Here is a 23,845-nt window from a genome sequence, read left to right as displayed (position 1 = left end):
ATTTGAAACGTTTAATGTTGCTCAACATTTGAAGCCTTGAATGTTGCTAAACATTTAGCCCTTGAATGTTGCTCAACATTTGAAGCCTTTAATGTTGCTAATCATTTGAAGCCTTTAATGTTGAGCAACATCTGAAGCCTGTAATGTCGAGCAACATCTGAAGCCTTTAATGGTGAGCAACATTTGAAGCCTTTAATGGTGAGCAACATTTGAAGTCTTGTAATGTCGAGCAACATTTGAAGCCTTTAATGGTGAGCAACATTTGAAGCCTTTAATGGTGAGCAACATTTGAAGCCTTGTAATGTTGAGCAACATTTGAAGCCTTTAATGTTGAGAAACATTTGAAGCGTTCAATGTTGCTCAATATTTGAAGCCTTTAATGTTGCTCAACATTTGAAGCCTTTAATGTTGCTCAACATTTGAAGCCTTGAATGTTGAACAACATTTGAAGCCTTTAATGTTGCTAAACATTTGAAGCCTTTAATGTTGCTAAACATTTGAAGCCTTTAATGTTGCTAAACATTTGAAGCCTTTAATGTTGCTAAACAGTTGAAGCCTTTAATGTTGCTAAACAGTTGAACAACATTTGAAGCCTTTAATGTTGCTAAACATTTAGCCATTGAATGTTGTTCAACATTTGAAGCCTTTAATGTTGCTAATCATTTGAAGCCTTGAATGTTGAACAACATTTGAAGCCTTTAATGTTGCTAAACATTTAGCCCTTGAATGTTGTTCAACATTTGAAGCCTTTAATAATGTTGCTACTCATTTGAAGCCTTTAATGTTGCTCAACATTTGAAGCCTTGAATGTTGAACAACATTTGAAACCTTTAATGTTGCTAAACATTTAGCCCTTGAATGTTGCTCAACATTTGAAGCCTTTAATGTTGCTAATCATTTGAAGCATTTAATGTTGAGCAACATCTGAAGCCTGTAATGTCGAGCAACATTTGAAGCATTGTAATGTTGAGCAACATTTGAAGCCTTTAATGTTGAGCAACATTTGAAGCCTTGTAATGGTGAGCAACATTTGAAGCCTTGTAATGGTGAGCAACATTTGAAGCCTTGTAATGGTGAGCAACATTTGTAGCCTTTAATGTTGAGCAACATTTGAAGCCTTGTAATGGTGAGCAACATTTGAAGCCTTGTAATGTTGAGCAACATTTGAAACCTTTAATGTTGAGCAACATTTGAAGCCTTGTAGTGGTGAGCAGCATTTGAAGCCTTGTAATGTTGAGCAACATTTGAAGCCTTTAATGTTGAGCAACATTTGAAGCCTCTAATGTTGAGCAACATTTGAAGCCTTTAATGTTGAGCAACTTTAGAACATGTGCACCTGCAGTCAATGATATACAACTTGGATATACGTTATCCACAGGTTATCTTTAAGCTAGTAAGCTCATTTAAATGATTTCATTGTTTTATAATGGTTAGACCGAAAAGTACAGAATCCTGGCCATTCACGTAGTTGGGGATAAACAACAGCACGTGTGCATGCAATCTTGTGTCGCGTGTATCTCAAAAAGTATTTGAGCTACAACCATGAACTCTTACAAGAATGTTTACAATCATGTGAAAATGTACACCTGTGGGTTTGCTTGTGCTCAACTGCAATAACAGCAGCTAGAGTCATGACTTTACCATGCAATATGGGGATTTAATAAAACTTGGCACAAATGTTCACCATTGAAAGAAGGCGTGTCATGTGCAAGAGCCATATATGTTTAGGTCAAAGGTCATTATCACACCTTTAAAATGACCATGGTCTGATATCCTTAAACTTTGGCATAATGTATTGTCTGTGCCGTAACCCGGTTACCATGCATAAAGTGATTTTCAGAAAGCAATATAGAACAACACGTCTCCAAGAGAAAACTTGACACGCGTGCAAGACCATGTCTGTAGTCACAATCATACAAGTAGGGCCGTCTTGTTCAAATTTACAAAACTTTTCCGGACTGAAATTATATATAGAGTGTAGGACAAGTGGGTTCTCTAGACAAACGTTCAGTAGGTCAAATTAAGGTCAGGGTCAGACTCAATGGACATTGCCGTCAGCCTTCTACGCCTTCTCCGGGCTGTGCCTAATTCAATGGAACCTGGTCAAATAGCCCCCAAGTCAAATAGCCCCCATTTTGGTCAAATAGCCCCCACACTTTTGGTCAAATAGCCCCCACTTGGAAAAAATTGGTCAAAACGCCCCCAATTTGGTCAAAACGCCCCCATTTTGGTCAAATAGCCCCCACTTCTTTTTTATTTGAAATTATATTTGAAGGTAAGTTGTAATATTTTTAAGATATTTGAATGTAAGTTGTAATATTTTTAAAATATTTGAATGTATATATGAAGGTAAGTTGTAATATTTTTAAGATATATGTATATATATCCGCCTGGTCTCAGAACAACGCTTGCAGCGTAACCAGAAGGCAGCGTACAGGTCCATGCAGGGACGTGTGTTCGCTGCGTGTGACTTGTACAGATCTGGCGATCTGACCGACACCGGCTTGCTAAAAAAGATTTCCTCTTTATATGTGCACACCGTCCCAAAAACAAATGAAACAGAAGATTAGAGACAGCTGCATAAGGACCTTATTACTTACTATGTATTGACATATAATATACATTCTCCATCTATGTTAATGTATATTGTATTGTACAATGAGAATACATAATTCATTTTCCCATACATTGTAAATGTGTATTTAAAAGATGTGAATAATGTCTAAATTATTTCAAAATTAAAAATAAAGTTAGATTATATATTCTTGTTGTTCTTTAATTTTGGAACGAGCCGTTTTTTGCGGAAATGCATGGAAACCTGTTATGTAAGAATGCTGACAAGAAATAGATCGCAGATTTATATATTAAAGTTCAAAAATTGATGTTTTAAATAAGCATTTCGGTTTAAGCCATAAAACATTAACATTAACGAAAATATGAAAATCTGCGATCTTATCTTTTGTCAGCAATCTCTTATCACTGGTTTGCAGATATTTACGCAAAAATTTGCTCTTTCTAAGACAAAAAAATAAAAAAAAAAATTGTCAAAACGGTAAATCTGTGAGAGTGCGCAGCTTTAAGTTTGATCGGTAAAGAAAAACAACAACAAACTTATGACTTAGAAACATTTAAAATGTAGATTTGATGTAATAATATACTATTTATAAGTAATATTTTAAAACGTTTTTTTAATTTTACTTGGTAAAATTTTCAGATTTATTAATATACAAATACTGTTAATTGCACTTCATTTTGTAAAAATAAAGGTTTAAAAGTGTTTTGGAATAACATAAGTATGCATACATACATATATAAAAAAGTGGGGGCGTTTTTTGGGGGCTATTTGACCAATTTTAAAATGTGAGTGGGGGCGTTTTGACCAAATTGGGGGCTTTTTGACTTGGTTGCTATTTGACTTGGGGGCTATTTGACTAGGAAGCAATTAAATTAAGGCCATGCTTTAGTCCAAGTTTCCGACAAAAAAAAATGTTTGTGAATAAATTTGTTTACTTTTAAACACAGACCTATAAACGGCCCTTGAATTCAGTCACACCTGGGGATGTGACGGGGTCAAGCCATAATGCAGCCACGTATAGGGCGCGGGCAGACCTTTATAAACTCAACAACAACGCCCCGTGAATTAAAGTCAGGGAAGTAACTTGAAAAAGTACTGAAGAAATATCTTCCATTTATCCTTTCAGAATTCAAAGATGTTAACTATTTGTTACACAACTTTTGTACGCAGTTTAATTTGTTATAAAAATGCGTTAAAAGTTGAGGGGTCATTAAGTCTGAGCTTGAATTTTATTTCCATATTCAACACAATTTAGTTTTTTTGGTAAAAATGATTCATACTAAGTTCATGAATGTCGGGTCTTTACGAGACCAATGAAGTGCATGTTACGTAAATTACCGAACAACAAACTGGTTTGTCCAAAAATAAATCCATTTTCATTAGCAAGTAAAATAAGAACGTTACCATAGCGCATGCGCATAAAGTTGAAAAACCGGTTTTTCTTCTTTACAGTTCAATGAATCCAGCGCTATATTTAGAATCAATAATGAAAATAGCGTGTGTTATATACAGTCCAGTCACACGTGAATACACAAGGTGTGGTGATACCCATTCAATTTTAGGCGTATGAGGTTATTCAGAGTTTTGACAGACATTGCATTGGATGCATCAGAATCCGAATAACGTGTTTTCGAACAATAAATAAAGGACACAAAGTAAGTGAATTATTAAAACATTTTCTATCAATGTTATGAACTTACTTGAACAGTTTTTTAAGTATTAGCGCACTTTTGAAAAGAAAACTTTTAAATGATTTGATGTTAAAACAAGTAATGAAAATTCGGGAAACAGAAGTATTTGTATTCACCAGTTCATAGGTATCTGTTGCTTGTTATATAACATTGCAATAAGTTTCATCTTGACTAATCATACAAGCGTATATTAGTAATTGATAAACATGTTTGATCAAGGTGTTAATCTGTTAATTAAGCCATTTTTTAAGGTGATTAGGACAAAACAATACCATAATAGTGTAACCGGTACAAAGATATTAATCATCATTGATTTTAAAATTCTTCATTAATGAAGGCCAATCCAAGTTAGATAATTAATATATTAGTATTGAAACTCTATTCAATATACATCTACAGATGTGATTGTATTAGATATATTATGCAGCAAAATGCGTATGCCTGAACAAGATATACTTAGTTAATTGTTGCCTTATTTCAAACAATGCATACGTGTATCAATATTATTTTATACCAATTTCAAGGTTATGTACACAAATTTGTATACGCTAAAACCATGTTTTTGTTTGTAATGTTATTCTGGCGAAACATTTTGATTTTCACTGTGTGTCTAGTTTAGTCATTACAAAACAGCGCATATACATGTAGATCTTGCCAATGCAATCTTTATGCAATATCTCTATATATGTGAATAAAAAAAGATACTCGGATTAATTGTTTGAACAGGGTTTTCACTCTAGCTATATCGTGGTACTTCGCAAAAATTTGATAGTCACTTTTTTAATTCTTGGTCAAAATTTGCTTATTTAAGCTAGTCAGAAAATACTGTATAACCAATGATTGATGAGAAATATAGTCCGAGTATTCTAGTCTAATTTCACCATGCTACCTTTAATGCTGGTGTACACATGTACCTTAAATTAAACTATACAAAAATCAAATTTTAAACCTTACTAGTTACAGTGTTGCTTTGGAAAGCATAATCTTAAAATTTAAGAACTGATTATATAAATAAAAGCGAGATTTGCTTCACCATTTTAAACCAGTTTAAGCAAATTGAGTCATAAAAAAAGCATTCAATACTTTATTAGGAAACTTAAGGTATTCTTTAGTGAGGTTCAAATTCAGCCATTTGTTAAGTTTAAGAAGTGATAAATGTAAAGGCATGTTATTTCACATTTGGGCTCATGTTCGCTCAAGCCTGGTGTTTGAATACTGCATGGGTTGACAATTTGTCATCAAAATAGGAGTCCTTACAACCAGTTATTTTTATTTATTCTAACATCAAGTTTATGATCTCATTCAAACAAATTTTAATGTTGATCATTGAAAAGTTTAAAAGTTTGCAAATAATTTAATACCATTATTTTGTTGTGATTAAGATTTCAGAGAAATATGTATGTGTTTTCTGATATGATTTTACTTTTCAAATTATGTGCATCCCCCCAAAAAATACAAGTAAATCTAAAACCTTGTTTATTTTGAGATTTGCATTTTTTATAGCTTGTTAATGTTATTGTTTGATTTATTTGTACATTTATAGTTATAGGCAGAACTCAGAAGTAGAGGAACATGAAAAGGATGGCGAAGCTCGCCAGTCCACTGGTTGTAGGCTTTGCGCTGCTTCTTATAGGAAGAACACACGCACAAGTTAAACCCGCTGCTGACCAGCAATGTAAGTTTTTGTTCAAGGAAGTTGACCTAAAATTCAATATAGGTGAATTCCTATTTTGGTAACCCCATGTAATTTTGATATCATTTGAAAGTATATTTCATTATTTGATGGAGGAAATGTAAACCATTTAACTAAAACAGATATGTAGCTTGGATAAGATACGGTCTTTAGGACGTTTTCAGTTGAAAAAAAGTACAGAATTATCGTAGTGTACTCAATAGATCTCCATCAGTATCAGGGTCAGATCCAGGATTTGGTGTTAGAGGTGGTGTGACTTGGTAATGTTGCCAGTGGGCGAACATGCGCACCAAAATATTTGTGGTTTAAATGCGGGAAGGTGTTTGAGGGTTCTCCCCCATTAAAAAAAATGCTTCTATAAATGTAAAATGGTGTTGTTGTTTTTTTCTATTGACATAAAAAAGGTGAACTTGGACAATTCAAGTGTGAGGGAGTGCCCCAGCTTTCGATGAACCACTTGAAAATATTGAAATATTTTTTCTTGGACACAAAAATGCATGTAGTCTTTGAAATTTTGTAGCCAGTGGTTATTCATATTACTGGTAAAGAAAATATCACAATTGTTTGCAGTTCTACAAAGCCTTTTGATATAAAAATATTACATTTACATAATTAATAGAAAATTGAAACTTTCCTAATGCACATGGATACAAAACAAATGTATTAAAGATGTCTTTGTTATGCAGCTTCAATCTACCTGAGATTCTTTTACTCTTTCAGGTCAGCTCTACGACCTTGAAACTGGAGCGACATTAACAACAAACACGTTCAGTTTGACCATTCAAGAAACAGGTATGTTTTGATGGATAATAGAGAGGTATCAAAAAACATGTGTTAGTAAACTTGAATGCACACCACATCATGTTAATGTACGGTAAAAGTTGCAGTCATGTTTAAAAGTCCTTTTGCAAAATTTTACAGTATGTTTGTACTTGTATGCTAGCTGATACTTTCAAAAATAACTTCCCTCGTGTTATTATACAATTCATTCTAAATTTGTACAATGTACGATTATACTGTACCTCATCTTTATTACTTCCTATACAAAATAAAGTTAACTTCAGCGGGCAACTTTTGCCTACAGTTATGTTGAAGCGGATTTTCTTTTCTGGTTCTGAAAACATGCAAACCCTGACTCAGCACTGAAATGAAATTATCTTTAGAATATATATACAGTATACATATACCTTTTCTAGACATCTATTGTTCTAACATCTTTTATATTTTACCTACATATATAAGACATATGGACATCTCTCCCATATGCGACTTAGGTATTGATATATCCATGCGCATGTGAGTTTGGTTTGTGGTCACCAACCTGGACAAGTGGGTTTCCTCTGGGTATTCCTGTTTCCTTCAAAACACAGGACCACTAAAATTATTTAAAAAATGATAACTTGTCTCACAATTGTTTTATCTTCAAAATCCTTCTCTTAGGCAGCATATCTATAAGTATTTTCATTGACTGATCATTTAGGTTTGGTTTCTTCAATTCGGCACTACACAATCAAAAGGCATTTTCATTGACTGGAAATCGGACTGCATGTAGGTTATTTTCTAGAAGTAAGTTTCATGGTGTGGAAACCATTTTTCATCTGTGATCAGCAACATAACTGACAGAAAGTTAAATTATCAAATACTAGTATATGCAAACATCTAACAACAAAAGACAGCAGGGTTAAATCTGGCATATTTTGCCATCCCATGCTGGCTTACATCTTGCAACAAAAGACAGCAGGGTTACATCTGGCATATTTTGCCATCATATGCTGGCTTACATCTTGCAGCAAAAGACAGCTGGGTTATATCTGGCATATTTTGCCATCATATGCTGGTTTACGACTTGCAACAAAAGGGTTAAAGTTAAATCTGGCATATTTTGCCATCATATGCTGGCTTACATCTTGCAACAAAAGACAGCTGGGTTAAATCTGGCATATTTTGCCATCCTATGCTGGCTTACATCTTGCAACAAAAGACAGCTGGGTTAAATCTGGCATATTTTGCCATCATATGCTGGCTTACATCTTGCAACAAAAGACAGCTGGGTTAAATCTGGCATATTTTGCCATCATATGCTGGCTTACGTCTTGCAACAAAAGGCAGCTGGGTTAAATCTGGCATATTTTGCCATCCTATGCTGGCTTACATCTTGCAACAAAAGACAGCTGGGTTAAATTTGGCATACTTTGCCATCATATGCTGGCTTACATCTTACAACAAAAGACAGCAGGGTTAAATCTGGCATACTTTGCCATCATATGCTGGCTTACATCTTGCAACAAAAGACAGCTGGGTTAAATCTGGCATATTTTGCCATCATATGCTGGCTTACATCTTGCAACAAAAGACAGCTGGGTTAAATCTGGCATATTTTGCCGTCATATGCTGGCTTACATCTTGCAACAAAAGACAGCAGGGTTAAATCTGGCATATTTTGCCATCTTATGCTGGCTTACATCTTGCAACAAAAGACAGCAGGGTTAAATCTGGCATATTTTGCCATCATATGCTGGCTTACATCTTGCAACAAAAGACAGCAGTGTTAAATCTGGCATATTTTGCCTTTAATGCTGGCTTACATCTTACAACAAAATGGCATATTTTGCCATCATATGCTGGCTTACATCTTACAACAAAAGACAGCAGGGTTAAATCTGGCATATTTTGCCATCATATGCTGGCTTACGTCTTGCAACAAAAGACAGCAGGGTTAAATCTAGCATATTTTGCCATCATATGCTGGCTTACATCTTACAACAAAAGACATCAGGGTTAAATCTGGCATATTTTGCCTTTAATGCTGGCTTACATCTTACAACAAAATGGCATATTTTGCCATCATATGCTGGCTTACATCTTACAACAAAAGACAGCAGGGTTAAATCTGGCATATTTTGCCATCATATGCTGGCTTACGTCTTGCAACAAAAGACAGCAGGGTTGAATCTGGCATATTTTGCCATCCTATGCTGGCTTACATCTTACAACAAAAGACAGCAGGGTTAAATCTGGCATATTTTGCCATCATATGCTGGCTTACGTCTTGCAACAAAAGACAGCAGGGTTAAATCTGGCATATTTTGCCATCCTATGCTGGCTTACATCTTGCAACAAAAGACAGCAGGGTTAAATCTGGTATATTTTGCCTTCATATGCTGGCTTACGTCTTGCAACAAAATGGCATATTTTGCCATCATATGCTGGCTTACATCTTACAACAAAAGACAGCAGGGTTAAATCTGGCATATTTTCTATCATATGATGCCTAACACCTTCCAACAAAAGACAGCAGGGTTAATTCTGGGATATTTTGCTGTCTTATTACGACAGATGAACCCTATTTATTCTGATATTATCCTTTTTCAACTTCAGACTTCCAGGCCAATAAGGGCCAGACTATTATTCTGCCTCTGCACGGTAACGGTTTGACATTCGAAACTCCGAATCCCGCAGATCAAGCAACTGTAGACCAATATGGTATACAGTTCTTCAGGGATTCCACCGACTATAATGTCATTTCGATTGATAATGAGATCAACAGGGATGTAAGTTTTAATAATTCTTAACTGTATTTTACTAAATTAGCCAAAAAATTGGAAACCCTGCTTTGATTCCAAATTTGAACGTGAAATCTGACAAGATTTGATATATTTTTAATTATTATCATTTCATTGCTTGATTTTATTTTCTGCATTTTTGTTCGTATGAGAGCATTTTTCAAACACATTGGAAGTTAAAGTAACGATTATAATACTGTTGATTCAAATTGTAAATTACTAACATAATATTTTAATATCCTAGGGGATTGATGCAGAACCAAACGACGACTTGGATATTATTGCTTTAAATTTCAACTGTGAATACACTGACGGCACCAATACCTATTCGGTAAGATTGTCTTGTCTTTCCTTTTACTTTGATTTTCATCTGCCAAACTATTATTGTTACATCATAAATGTGCATTTTATTGCTGCATAGTTAAATTCAGTTGAGATAAATATAAACTTAAATAAAGATATTATAATTATTCAAAATGTTATTTCCATTTACAGCAAACATTCACAGTGAATCTATTAGTTGATGACGCCAACGATAATTCTCCTGAATTCCAAGGTGCACCATATAGCGTCAACATTAAAGAGGTATGCATTCGTTATTTAACATATCTGACAGTCAAGGGCTTATGTGTTGGATGTATGATTCACCAGAAAGCATAAAATAAGTATTTATGAATACTATTTTTATAAATCAGTGTTTTGTGCATTCAAAGATTTTAATGTCTGTTTCAGTTGAACTAAAGAGCCAGTGCAAGAAATACACAAGAAATTCTTTATAATGAAATATGTACTGATCCATATTTTCAGACAATTAAGACTTAATATTACCATTTGCTGCATTGGTAAACTAACTTTATTGTCCATTAAAGATAAATTGATCTAAAACATTTATAAAATACAGTCTGATAGCTTGTTACTTCTAAGACATTTTAACACGTCCAATAAATAATGACCTTATTGGGATTTTGAAGAAATTGATGTTGTTAAATATTGTTATTTTATCAAATTACTTTTATAGGCACTGCCGATCTCCAACACAGTTTTTGACAACATTGTGGCTTCTGATAAAGATGCCAACCAAAACAAGGAAATCCGTTTTTCGATTAGTTCTGGGCAAGACTATGTAAGTATGAATAATGTGTTTTATCGATATTATCGGGGTCATTTTTGTATAACTCTGCATGATTGTGAAGGTTGAGGTGATGATGATGAAGACTTGATTTTTAATTTTACAACAAATTTTGCAACTTTTTATTTAAGTTTATTTTATAAAATAGATATCAGAAAGGTGAAGTATTTTATTTGTTACTATTTAGCAATGCATTAACAAAAGGGCCATTGAATATCATCGATGAGAAATATGATTAAATTTATTAAGTAATAGCATATTTCTGTGCTCAGCCAATCGGACAACAATTTGTTGTTTTTTCAGCCTCCAGGCAATGATATTTTCCGAATGCAAGACAGTGGATTGGGTGCCGTTGATCTTTTCCGGGCTCTAGACTATGAGACATTGTATGAAGCCGGAAAGACGCAGTTTCTTTTGGAAATCCTTGCAAGAGTAAGTTTATGTTTGTTTGTTTTTTTAGTGGTGTTATTAAAAAAATATACATTGTAACATAATTATACACGGAAAACACCTGAAATTCAATATTGTAATTGGTCATGATTTTAAATGAGATTTATAAAATTTAAAAAGAAACGTGAAGTTTTTCTAGTAAATACGTGCTTTCTTGCATGTAGTTATAATCTAATACTACATAGTTTTAAAAATAATTATTGTTTTGATAAAGAATACAGCAAAATAACAATAAACTTCATAGGTTAAATAAAGTCAAACTTTTCCAGGACAACAATGCTGATGCAAATCTTCAAAAGACATCAACGCAAACTTTGACAGTTAATGTTGAAGACAGCGATGATCTTAGCCCAACCTTCTACTATCCTAACTGTAGGCAAGTCCAGGGGCTCGCCAATTCCTGCGTCGTTGCTACATATTCAGCTTCCATTACGTCAGGAAATACAGTAAGTGGAAAAATAGCATACAGAAAAACTAATTGCCAGCATATAGCAAGTTGAACTACTTTTAAACAAAAGGAAAAAAATGCCTGCAGGACTATTATGTATCCAGTGTTGTGATCAGCTTCTATTACGTCTAGAATGATGGTAAGATGCAAAAAAACACATAGTAGGAATAATTGCCACCATACGGCAAGTTGAAATTCTTGGTTATAAACAGGTTAAAATAAGTGGTTGCATGTCTGGGGATGTTGTCAAAATATGAGGTCATGTCGGGTGATGTTGTCAAAATATGAGATCATGTTTGTGGATGTAGTCAAAATATGAGGTCATGACTGGGGATGTTGTCAAAATATGAGGTCATGTCGGGTGATGTTGTCAAAATATGAGATCATGTTTGGGGATGTAGTCAAAATATGAGGTCATGACTGGGGATGTTGTCAAAATATGAGGTCATGTCAGGGGATGTTGTCAAAATGGATATTTGAACTATAGGCAAATTTATTGGCTAAAATGTTGTTGCAAGTATATTCTAACTAAGAATTCCATTTTCAGGGAGCATTATCAGTTGTTCCCTTGATCAATGGAACAGAGACAACGCCTTACCCCATTCAGGCTTTCGACTTGGATCGGCTGAACGCCCAAATCAACTTTGTGATTGAGAAAAGTGAGGCTTTTGCATATTATTTCAGTTATTTATGTCAAACCTTACAGATTCACTTTTCATATGCTTTTTGTTTCAATGAAATTGTACAAATTTATGATATAACAAAAAGAAAAGACTGGAACAGCAATTTGTCTCTAGTGTCAGGTGAAATTATATGAACTTGATTGGCTCTACATAATTTGAAATATTTACAATGCATTTTTTTCTACAAATATAAAGAGAAAATATGAATTTTCAGCAAGATTTCAAGAAAGATAATTTATTTCTACAGCTATCCCAGCCGGTTACGAGAATCGATTTACAGCTACAAGGTCGGGACCTTCAGCGGTATCCGAACTTACAGGTCGAGATGTTTATTCCGCAACAGTTACGCAAATTTCGCCAATAAATCGACAGGACCTAAAAAGCCTCGAAATCATCTTGAGGGTAGGCTTAAATTGTTGTTGTTTTTATTTACCTCATTCCTGTTTTATTGACTCATTAGAATATTCCAGTATTTCACGCCAATTTTTATGTCACACATGTGCCTTTATTTAAGCAGTGTGCTTTTTTATGTAAACCGCATTATCATTTAATGACATTGTGATGTTGAAGGTTGGCTACTGAAATATCACTGCGGAAACTGTTCATGCTCTGTATGAGTTTGATGTCAGAAATTTTTTAATTTCTTTAATTTAGGCATCTTAATTGCATCTGTTTTTATCTCTGAAACTATCTGTGGAGCAGACTATTTGCTGTTATTTGAAAGAATGTTTTAAATATGCTAACAAAGGAAGCCACTTGATAATTCCTGCAATATTTCAGGCTGAACAAGTTGATGACCCGACCAAATATCGAACAGCTGTGATTCAGACAATGGTTGAGGCCAACAACCTGAATGCTCCGAGTATTAATTCAAACTCCAACAGCTTCAATGCATACATCTTTGAGGAGAACGATGTCGGTGAAACTGTGCGGGCTACCAGAGATGGGGCCAATCCAGCTGCCTTCCAGATTTTCGTTACTGATCTTGATGTGGTTTGTAAAAAAAGTTTTTATTGCTTATTCTTTTCAGGTAGATTTTTTTCAAACAAATGAAATTATCATGATTTTATTAAATTATTATATTGAATGAATTTTGCTTTATTTGAAGGCTACAGTCAATCAATCAAACTTCTGGATTTTTTTGAATGCCAGCTTGTATGAAATAAACATTTTTTTAAATTATTTTCAGATTGCTGGTGATGACCAGAACTACATTTTTGAAATTGTTGGAAACAGTGTACCGTTTGGCCTTGAACAAGCTGGATCTGACAGAGTTACAATATACGCAACACAGTCACTGGACAGGGAAACTGTACCGACGTACACTATCACAGTAAGTGTTTTTACTGAATTCTTGTACAGTGGGAAAAATTAAAAATTAAAAACAAAATTTGTAAAAAATTATATATTTATATAAAAAAAAAAACACAGAATAAACTATGATAAACTATGTTCTACATATTTTATATTTTTTCATATTATTTAGTTATCCAATGATTATGAAAATTTTATTGTGAAATGCTCAAATGCCCTTTTTTGGATAAATGTATAGCTAATAAGTTTTTGAATATCCACCTAATCAATTGTCATTTTCTTCAAGAAATGTAATATTGATGTTCTTCTGCACAACATATTAATGTAATATAAATTTGAATAAAAAAAAATAAAAAAATAAAAAATTTGATCATCATGACAAATTTAATTTGAATTTTAGTTTACATTTATCTAATTAAAAAAAACTTGTTCTTAAGCAGTGGCATGTGAAGTCCAGAACATAATGTAAAATTGTATATGTTAAACTGTTATAATAGCAATATACTTTTGCTAAGTATTAGTATTACTTATAAAGCACCCTTTTTGTGAACGCATGGACATATTTCATGGTATTGTGTCTTCTGTAGGTACGAGTGACTGAGGACCTCCCGTCTGGTGCCAGATCAGCAGAACAGCTCGTGCAGGTGATTGTGTTGGATGTCAATGACAACGACCCTCAATTTCCGAATGGGGGACAGAATTATCAAGCCAGCATTTTGGAGGGAGACTACACCAATAACAATGTGCTCATCACCAATGTACGACATCTGTTATTTATTTATTAAAAATTAAATGTAGTTTTAAGAAACTTTTAGTTCTTGAATTATTCCAACTCATTTTACTAATAAATTTATTCATATCTATTCGAAAGTTTCCTGTGTTGGAATTGTTTGGATTTCAAACTTGTTCGAATTTATGAAGATTGAAGCACTATTTTGCTAACTGACATATAGAATAATTGATGAATTTGATATCGTTTTACCTTAAAAGATATCAAAATTCATTCAAGATAAACAAATTTTAAAAAAATCTTAGATATTTTTATGTTTAAAGATATTTTGACTTTACTCAAATTATAAAACTTTCGGGAAATTATATTGCAAAAAAATATTTATCTCTTTTTTTTCTCACCATTTCCTTTATCCTGTGGAGAAAGTTTTTTATAATTTTTTTGACTTATCAAGGCCTTCCAACCTGGGACGGACATCGATGAGAACAACTCCCCAGCAGTCAGTTTCAGAATTGCCAGCGTAAAAGTTACGGGCAACTTGACTCCTGCCCAAGTAGAGAATCGTATTGAGCTGCGCTCCAACGGTCTCTTCTTGACTGGTTCAGTCACCGGCAATCTGTACTTCGTTGTGGAACTAGAGGCTACAGATAATCCACAAAACCCCAACCAGAATGAAAGGTATGGAATGGAAATTAAGCATACAAAAGTTTTATCTTAGGGTCTTGTATCTGAATAGAAACATTGAATGTTTTTAGCTTGTCTGATTTTTGAAATGACAAGCTATTGTCACTTGATTGTCGTCATCGTCATCAGAGGCGTTGGTTAGGTTTTGCGTTTTAGTCACTTACATGGAAACTATAAAAACTATCACTTTGAAACTTGGGGAACTTGTTCATCTAATACCCTTCTTCACTTTGTACCCTAAAGATGCCGAGTCTCGCCTGATTTTTGGGGGGTAAAAAACCATTAATTTTGATGGATTGGACAAAGCTTCTTAAATTTTTGTTGGATTGATTTCAAAAATTTTCCCTGACAATAAATGGATAATGCACTTCAATACATCAAATAGGTTTTTCAGTTACACATTTGGAAGGGTAAGGGGAGGGTTGGGGATATTTTAGTATTTTTGGACTTTGTAATTGTTAGCAGTCTATTTTTTTTTTTACTTTTGTGCTTTGGTCACTTACATGCAAACTTTCAAAGCTATCACTTTCAAACTTTGGAATACCTGTTCACTATCAAATGTACAATATGAAATAAATAAACCATATTTGGATAAAATCAGACAAGCTTTCAGCACCCACAGGAGATGCTCTTTTTGTTTACACGTATTCATATGCGGATTAGTCAACCAGTATACTATTGGTCAGTGACATTATTTCGTTATGAATAACTGGTTGGTAATTACCGTATGAATTGTTACATCCTTCACCAACCTAATACAGAGGGATTTCTTAAAAAAAACCTAAACATGATTTATAGAAAAAGTGGTGTCTTAAAGCTGCACTCTCACAGATTGAACATTTTGACAACTTTTTGTTATTTTTTGTCTTGGAACCAGCAAATGTTTGCGTAAATATTCAAAAACAAGGGATAAAAAAACTGCTGACAAAAGATCAGATCACAGCTTTTCATATTTCCGTCCCAAAATTGATGTTTTATGCATTTTTCTTAAACCGTTTGTAACGGTTTAAGCCATAAAACATTAAATTTGGAATGGAAATATGAAAATCTGCGATCTGATATTTTGTCAGCAGTCTTTCATCACTGGTGAGCAGATATTTACGCAAAAATTTGCAAATTCCAAGACCAAAAAAAAATAATTGAAAAATTGGTTAATCTGTGAGAGTGCAGCTTTGAATAATTAAGACAAAATGTAAATCAACAGATTTCTTTAGAACATTTTATTTAAGGACTTAGTTCACATTTATTTTACCATTATATGATGAATGCAATTGGTTTCATAGAATTTTTCAGTAAAGTTAATATATCAGGGCATATTGCAGTGGGATTTGATTTTTTTAAAGGAATGAGTACCATCATATTTAGCAACAATAATACTTATTTTTCTCCCAGCTTAAAGGCAGTTTTGCAGTAGTATGGATATTTGATTGTTATTTTATATGTTATTTTATAAATAGTTCCATTTTTGTAGTGAAAAAGTTGAAATTTTAACATTTTATATCATTTTTTACAATAATAATATACCCTGATATTGGTTGGTTTGGTACAGAATTCCAGTACCAAAAAGAAATGTTCTATTCCTATTCTTTTTGGAGATGTTAGTGGAATCAAAGAACATTTTTGCCTTATCATATATTTAATATGGTAGGAAGCCTGTTGCTTAATTTCTTAATATTTATTTATCTTGTTGTTGATTTTTTTCCTGACAGAAAGTCAACTGCCAATATTGCCGTTTCAATCACAAGTGCCAATAATAATGCACCCGTTTTTGAGCAAGCTAACTATGAAGTCGGGATAAGTGAAGCAACGCCATCTGGATCATTTGTCCTGCAAGTTAGGGTATGTTATGCTTAATGATCTGTTTGTAGCATCAGGATCATTTGTCCTGCAAGTTAGGGTAGGTTATGCTTTATGATCGGTTTGTAGCATCAGGATCATTTGTCCTGCAAGTTAGGGTGTGTTATGCTCAATGATCTGTTTGTAGCATCAGGATCATTTGCAAGTTAGGGTAGGTTATGCTTTATGATCGGTTTGTAGCATCAGGATCATTTGTCCTGCAAGTTAGGGTATGTTATGCTCAATGATCTGTTTGTAGCATCAGGATCATTTGTCCTGCAAGTTAGGGTAGATTATGCTTTATGATCGGTTTGTAGCATCAGGATCATTTGTCCTGCAAGTAAGGGTATGTTATGCTCAATGATCTGTTAAATGCATCAGGATCATTTGTCCTGCAACTTAGGGTATATTATGCTTAATGATCTGTTTGTAGCATCTGGATCATTTGTCCTGCAAGTTAGGGTATATTATGCTTAATGATCGGTTTGTAGCATCAGGATCATTTGTCCTGCAAGTTAGGGTAGGTTATACTCAATGATCTGTTTGTAGCATCAGGATCATTTGTCCTGCAAGTTAGGGTATATTATGCTTAATGATCGGTTTGTAGCATCAGGATCATTTGTCCTGCAAGTTAGGGTATGTTGTGCTCAATGATCTGTTTGTAGCATCTGGATCATTTGTCCTGCAAGTTAGGGTAGGTTATGCTCAATGATCTGTTTGTAGCATCAGGATCATTTGTCCTGCAAGTTAGGGTATATTATGCTTAATGATCTGTTTGTAGCATCAGGATCATTTGTCCTGCAAGTTAGGGTATATTATGATTTATGATCGGTTTGTATCATCAGGATCATTTGTCCTGCAAGTTAGGGTACCGGTAGGTACGCTCAATGATCTGTTTGATGCATTAGGATCATATGTCCTGCAAGTTAGGGTAGGTTAAAGTTATAAACTTAAATAAAGTTCTAAACAATTAGCACATGGGTGTGCAATGTTTTGAGATTAAAATATTATTTTTTTATATTTTTTCAAAAATCTAATGATCTGCTCTGACATTTTAAAGCAAGCAAAGAGCTTGGGCCATTATTCAATATTTGTCTTATCCTTTGACATGCCTCAGTGATTCTATTCAGCCTATTGGTCAGCTAATTATACAAGCCAATCAAAACACGTAGATTCTAATCTTAAACTTAAGTTCAATCTGAGTTGGTTTTTGAATATGGCCACTGTGTTCAGCTTTAAATTTTAATTATTATTTGCAGTATAAGTACTTACTCAATCATAAAATCTATTTTACATCAGACTATACATAATCTCTATTTGCAGGCAACAGACATTGAAGACTCAAGCCTGACGTACAACCTGGTACCTGGCTCGATCGGAAATGTCAACGGGAAGTTCCAACTTAGAACCCAAAACAGGTATTCATATAAAAACTATACTTTCTTTGAGCACCAGTAGTTAAGACCAGAGAAATGAAACCATATCCAAAAGCTGTTGGACCACTCTAGATTTTGAAGGGTGCAAAAAAATCAGGCCACTTGGAATTTCGCAGTCAGACCATGTAAACATTGCAGCCCAGGTTATAATGTATTGTTCATTTCAGTGGTGTGATAGCTGTGGCTGGAGGGGTAGGAACTTATCCGCTGGATTACGAGACTCAACAGCAATATGTCTTCACCATGGAAGCGGTCGATTCCACATCCAGGGTATGATTAATGAGTTATCCTGTTTTGTCTTGAAAATATTTAATTACTGCGCCAATTTCTTGAAGATGACCTATATATATATATATATTTTTGTATTAAGCTTTTCTTTTCTTATAGTTAAATTTTCAATTCAAAAATATTTTTTTTTGTACTTATCTCTAATATAAGTTTCTTTAATATTTTCTAAAGCTTCATGAAATTGAATGTTACCAAATTTAAAAAACAAAAACAAATTGGTTTGGCAAATGATTTTCATTTTTAAAAAAGTATATGATTGGTATAAAATGTTTTGAAGAAGGTTGATTTCCTGGATAAATATATATCAATACTCAATGATTGTTTAGAAATATATCTATATATGAATATTTTCTTTCACAAACAAATACAGACTGGGACTGCAACAGTTACCATCAACATCCTCAATGCTAACGACAACTCACCTATTTTCACCACCCCCAACAACAACGCCATCGTGTACTCTGTAGATGAAGGCTTAACGACAACATTTACCCCTGCCGTCGCAGTAAGTTCGGCTCACCGAATTCAGTTGCACAGCTGGTTTTGTTCTATTCATTTTTTTCTAGTAAAAATGAACTTTTTTTATGATTTTTTTTTAAATTTAATGCCAGATTTACATCACATTACATTTTGAACTAGTCAGACAAAGATAATTGCAATAATTGCCATGACGCCATAGCACATGATGACCCTGATATTAATGTTTATAACTGTTTGACCAATGGTGAGTGATAACCTTAGAGTATCAAATGCATATGGACCTAGATTCAATATACTTTTATAAAGTAGGTAGTTATCGAAGACATTCGTAGTCAATTTAAGCGTCCTCATTGGTTATGTAGAAATTGAGTGTATTTTATTCCTAATCCATTCAAGATAATCTATGTGATTGTTGTATAAATTTACATTAAGTGATACACAGTTAAAACTTGCTATGTTGAAGCCGTTGGATCCTTAGAAAAAAATTCAAGATAACAAATATTCGATACAACCAAAATACAAAACATGTCAAACTGAACCCAAAAATATTTGAAAAAAGTTTGACATAACCGGAACATGAAGATAACAGTTTGACATAGCGAGTTTCGACTGTATCATTGCTTTGTTGCGAGTCTAAATAAATTGGAATGTAAATTAAAAATATGACATTAACATTAGACTCCTAACAAAATTGAAACTGTCATAAAAAAAATTGTTAAGAAAATTTATGCTTGAAAGCATGTATAAAAATGATATAACTTTGACACAAATTTGTAGGCTGTTGATGCTGAACCACACACCATAAACAAAACTGATATTGTCATAGAAAAATCCAATCAAGAAAATTTATGCTTGAAAGCATGTATAAAAATGATATAACTTTGACACAAATTTGTAGGCTGTGGATGCTGATGGAGACACCATCTCCTACTCCCTGAGAAATCATGACTCAGTCAGGTAAAACATTATGAACAATTACATTCTGTAAACCAATTTAGCCTTTAGTTTGTTTGGTTTGTTTTAGTCAAAGATATCTATTGGAGCTAAAACCAGTTATGCTGGTCATAATTCAAATGCTGTCTTAGAATTTCACATGAACTTGCTTGAAGTTTATTATATCATTCTAAGGCATGGCTAGCGACAGCGTCACACTTTTATTTCCAATCTATAACTTTTGAATGAAGCGTTGAAGAGTCTTTTACTCCGTAGGCATATCAGTCATGGACTAAAGATGACCCCTTATGTAAATAGGTGTTAGTACAACAAAGGTCAAGGTTATTTTTTTATCTTTTGATGAGCTACATATTTAACCTGCGGAATTGTAGTAAAGATTAACCAATGGCCACTTGTCAATCATACTGTCAGCTGACCAAGAATAGGATTATATTTCATAAAGGAATAAAAGAACATTGTAACATTTTTCAGTGGATAAACTGGAAAACCTCTGCCAAGAAATCTCAACAAGTTAAAATAATTTCTTAAGCAAATACTAATAATAATGTCTACTCTTTAAGTATTGCAAATAACCTGTTTATTTTTTTTTTGCAAACTAGATTTACAATCAACTCTGCCTCTGGAGCGATCAGCAATTTGCAGCCTCTCGACTACGAAACCCGGAATCAGTACATATTCTCTGTTGTTGCCACCGACAACGGCTTTCCATCTCGTTCAGCTGTGGTCTCTGTGACTGTGAATGTTAACGACCTTGACGACAATATTCCCATATTTGACCAATCGTACACAGGCTACATTCTGGAGGGCGTGGTCACCACGGTAACCCAAGAAGGAACCAACGTGCCTTTGAGAGTTATAGTAAGTGTACAAATAGTAAAATGAGTTTTTTAGTGGATTAGGATGTATTGGTATTCAGTAAAACATACATTTTAGGCATATAATTCTTGTAATGACTTCAATAATAATTTCATGAAACTATATTGGTGATAATGCCTTTTGATGTGTTAAATAATGTTTTCTCTGTTTTTACCTATTTTTTATGCTAAACATGTGAAAAACAATTGCGTCATTGTGTTTATCTCTTTTAGGCAATTGATGCTGACCCGAACCCCCAAATAACATACAGTTTCGAGGCCAACAATAATGACTTCTCAATCAATCCAAGCTCGGGCACAATCAGCTCGTCTCGACAGCTCAATTATGAGGACCAAAGGTCCTTCACTTTCTATGTGACAACTACGCAGGGAGCTAATTCTATTGGCACTGTTCCAAACGCGAGGGCCTTTGTGACCGTTAATATTATTGTAAGTTTCATTGTTTTTCTTATGGCCTTTTATGTTGAATCTTTTGTCATTGAATTATCATTGTTTATTTCTGGGTTTTCTTACTGAAGTTGTGAATTCATTTGTCATTGAATTATCATTGTTTATTTCTGGGTTTTCTTACTGAAGTTGTGAATTCATTTGTCATTGAATTATCATTGTTTATTTCTGGGTTTTCTTACTGAAGTTGTGAATTCATTTGTCATTGAATTATCATTGTTTATTTCTGGGTTTTCTTACTGAAGTTGTGAATTCATTTGTCATTGAATTATCATTGTTTATTTCTGGGTTTTCTTACTGAAGTTGTGAATTCATTTGTCATTGAATTATCATTGTTTATTTCTGGGTTTTCTTACTGAAGTTGTAAATTCATTTGTCATTGAATTATCATTGTTTATTTCTGAGTTTTCTTACTAAAGTAGTAAATTTATTTGTCATTGAATTATAATTACGTATATTTCTGGGTTATCTTATTGAAGTAGAGAATTGTTTTATAATTGTATATTTCTGGGTTTTGTTGGTAACAATAGCTTCTATATTTTATTAGCTTTTTCACAATCAAGATAAAACAACTAGAATAAGAATTTTAATTAAGTATCCTAAATATTAAAGTAAATACAGAAACTTAAGGAAAAGAAAGCAATATTGTATTAAAAAGCAAAATAAACATGCTTACCATTCTTACCTACCTTTCTCAGGATGTGAATGACAACCGACCATCGATCTCGGTGAACCAGAATGAGCAGACAATTCCTGAAGACTTTGTTTCATACCAAGTCAGTCAGGGAGCATCCACAGATCTTGCGTTTGTCTTCTCGGGAAGTGACCTTGATGCCCCGGTACATCTTAAATATGAATACTTATACTTGTAGAGATAAATTTTGTGGCATTGTGAATATGATAGAAGTTTTATTTTTGTTTTAAGGTTAAATATTGAAAATTATCGAGCTAAATTGATAAACAAAAAACTTAATTCTCAGTATATGAATATCTGCTGTTGAAATTTGAAGTGTCAGATCATGTACAGATCAAATAGTATTCGAATTGATTATAATATATGTTACTCAGAATTTAATGCAATGTCCTGTGTCGTGAGAACCATTCCCTTATAGGAAAACCTGTTTTTAGAGTTTCAAACAGTTTTAAACAAATATTATTGCTATAAAAATTTGTTATATTTCTACAAAGCCAAAATGCTAAACATTTTTTTCAGAACACTGCTAACAGCCGTATCTCATACTCAATTGCGTCTGTTCGCGAGGTTGGTACAAATACGCCAGTCACAAATGACATGTTCCGGATGTACGACCCTTTGACGGGCACCATCACTGCTATCAGGACTTTTGCTGACAGGGGTGCTACTGGATATGATGTACGTATAATGCACTTGGTATAGGTTATACATCATGTATAAACATTTTTTTTTTCTCAAGGGTGTAGGAATTATTTTTTTGTTTAATTTGTAAAACATGAAATATAACCTACTTATAGTTATTTATGGAAACTCAGATGAGTAAATCATTAAGTATGACCTCATCTCTGCCAAATAAATGAATTAAATATTATCACGTACGCCAATTATCAGAATTAAGTGCAAGTAATAATTGGCTATGATTAGCTTGTTTGAAGCAGTGAACTTTTATACATTTTGCAGTCGATTCTTTTTATCAATTTAAATATAACAAACCTGATTCTTAACTAAAATATTTCCCCTGGATATTTTTTATATTAGACATTATATTACATATTAATATGTCTCAATTTCTGTCAAAATTGATTAATCAAAGATTATGGTTTTCATGAAATATAAGGGTTTCATTTTATGCTTTTTGATGAAATATGGAGTTTAATCAGTGAAATAACAACAGTCAAAATATCAAATTGGTATTTTCACTGCAAACTAAAGAGTGAAAATATCAACTTTACGAACTACTTTTAAATCAAGTGTATTATCTTTCCCTGATCAGAACCAAGCACATCACCTTTGAACCAGTAAATGTTGCCAAAAGAAATAATGTCATATTTCAAATTAAAAATTTGATGTTATATCATCAAATATCTTTTCAAAATGTATACTTTGTAGTAAGAACTTCACAGAAAATTAACATAGCAAAAAGATGATTTTGTTTTTTACCCAACCAATGTCATAAAGTGTCAACAACTTAGAGGTGTCTTTATTCTTTATCTGGAAACTACTCAACATCAAGCGAATCAGACTGATCTCTGACAGTGAGGGTTGATTAAATATCCATGTATGATGAAACAAACTCTTGAACTGTTTTAAAGCCAATGTATATATACATTTGTTTTCTTTACTCGTTCGGCCTTTACTATATTTCATTCATTTAATGGTGAATAGTGCCCTCCTCCATTTATAAATGCTTTTGTGCATTAATGGTTATTATTTGTAACATAGATGCATTTATTAAAATTCATGTGATTATACTTGACCAAGAGTGGTTTAAATGTTCATAAGATTTTGGCACTAAAAACTAGTAAATATAAAAACTAGTAAATATAAAACCATTGAAAAACTATTTATCAAAAAAACAGAAATAGAAATTGACAG

General features: G+C 33.3%; 1 protein-coding gene across 1 annotated transcript in view; it reads left to right on the top strand.

The window, feature by feature from the left end:
• The first annotated feature begins 4,120 nt into the window (after positions 1 to 4,120).
• The window catches only part of LOC128246222 (uncharacterized), a 111,834-nt gene continuing 92,109 nt past the window's right edge, over positions 4,121 to 23,845 (top strand). The window contains exons 1-24 of the mRNA XM_052964418.1: positions 4,121 to 4,230; positions 5,810 to 5,941; positions 6,680 to 6,751; positions 9,338 to 9,510; positions 9,767 to 9,853; positions 10,018 to 10,107; positions 10,541 to 10,645; positions 10,955 to 11,083; positions 11,371 to 11,547; positions 12,097 to 12,208; positions 12,480 to 12,634; positions 13,013 to 13,225; positions 13,422 to 13,565; positions 14,134 to 14,304; positions 14,731 to 14,954; positions 16,670 to 16,799; positions 18,120 to 18,214; positions 18,400 to 18,502; positions 18,891 to 19,025; positions 19,899 to 19,957; positions 20,554 to 20,812; positions 21,043 to 21,258; positions 21,975 to 22,115; positions 22,490 to 22,648. Coding sequence (XP_052820378.1) covers positions 5,839 to 5,941; positions 6,680 to 6,751; positions 9,338 to 9,510; positions 9,767 to 9,853; positions 10,018 to 10,107; positions 10,541 to 10,645; positions 10,955 to 11,083; positions 11,371 to 11,547; positions 12,097 to 12,208; positions 12,480 to 12,634; positions 13,013 to 13,225; positions 13,422 to 13,565; positions 14,134 to 14,304; positions 14,731 to 14,954; positions 16,670 to 16,799; positions 18,120 to 18,214; positions 18,400 to 18,502; positions 18,891 to 19,025; positions 19,899 to 19,957; positions 20,554 to 20,812; positions 21,043 to 21,258; positions 21,975 to 22,115; positions 22,490 to 22,648 — 3,252 coding nt within the window. The 5' untranslated portion in view covers positions 4,121 to 4,230; positions 5,810 to 5,838. The remainder of the gene's footprint in view (positions 4,231 to 5,809; positions 5,942 to 6,679; positions 6,752 to 9,337; positions 9,511 to 9,766; positions 9,854 to 10,017; positions 10,108 to 10,540; positions 10,646 to 10,954; positions 11,084 to 11,370; positions 11,548 to 12,096; positions 12,209 to 12,479; positions 12,635 to 13,012; positions 13,226 to 13,421; positions 13,566 to 14,133; positions 14,305 to 14,730; positions 14,955 to 16,669; positions 16,800 to 18,119; positions 18,215 to 18,399; positions 18,503 to 18,890; positions 19,026 to 19,898; positions 19,958 to 20,553; positions 20,813 to 21,042; positions 21,259 to 21,974; positions 22,116 to 22,489; positions 22,649 to 23,845) is intronic.

This window comes from Mya arenaria, chromosome 2 (genome assembly GCF_026914265.1).
Source record: "Mya arenaria isolate MELC-2E11 chromosome 2, ASM2691426v1".
Lineage (NCBI taxonomy): Eukaryota > Metazoa > Mollusca > Bivalvia > Myida > Myidae > Mya > Mya arenaria.
The sequence above is the reverse complement of the archived record's forward strand: the minus strand, read 5'-3'. Positions and strand labels throughout refer to the sequence as shown.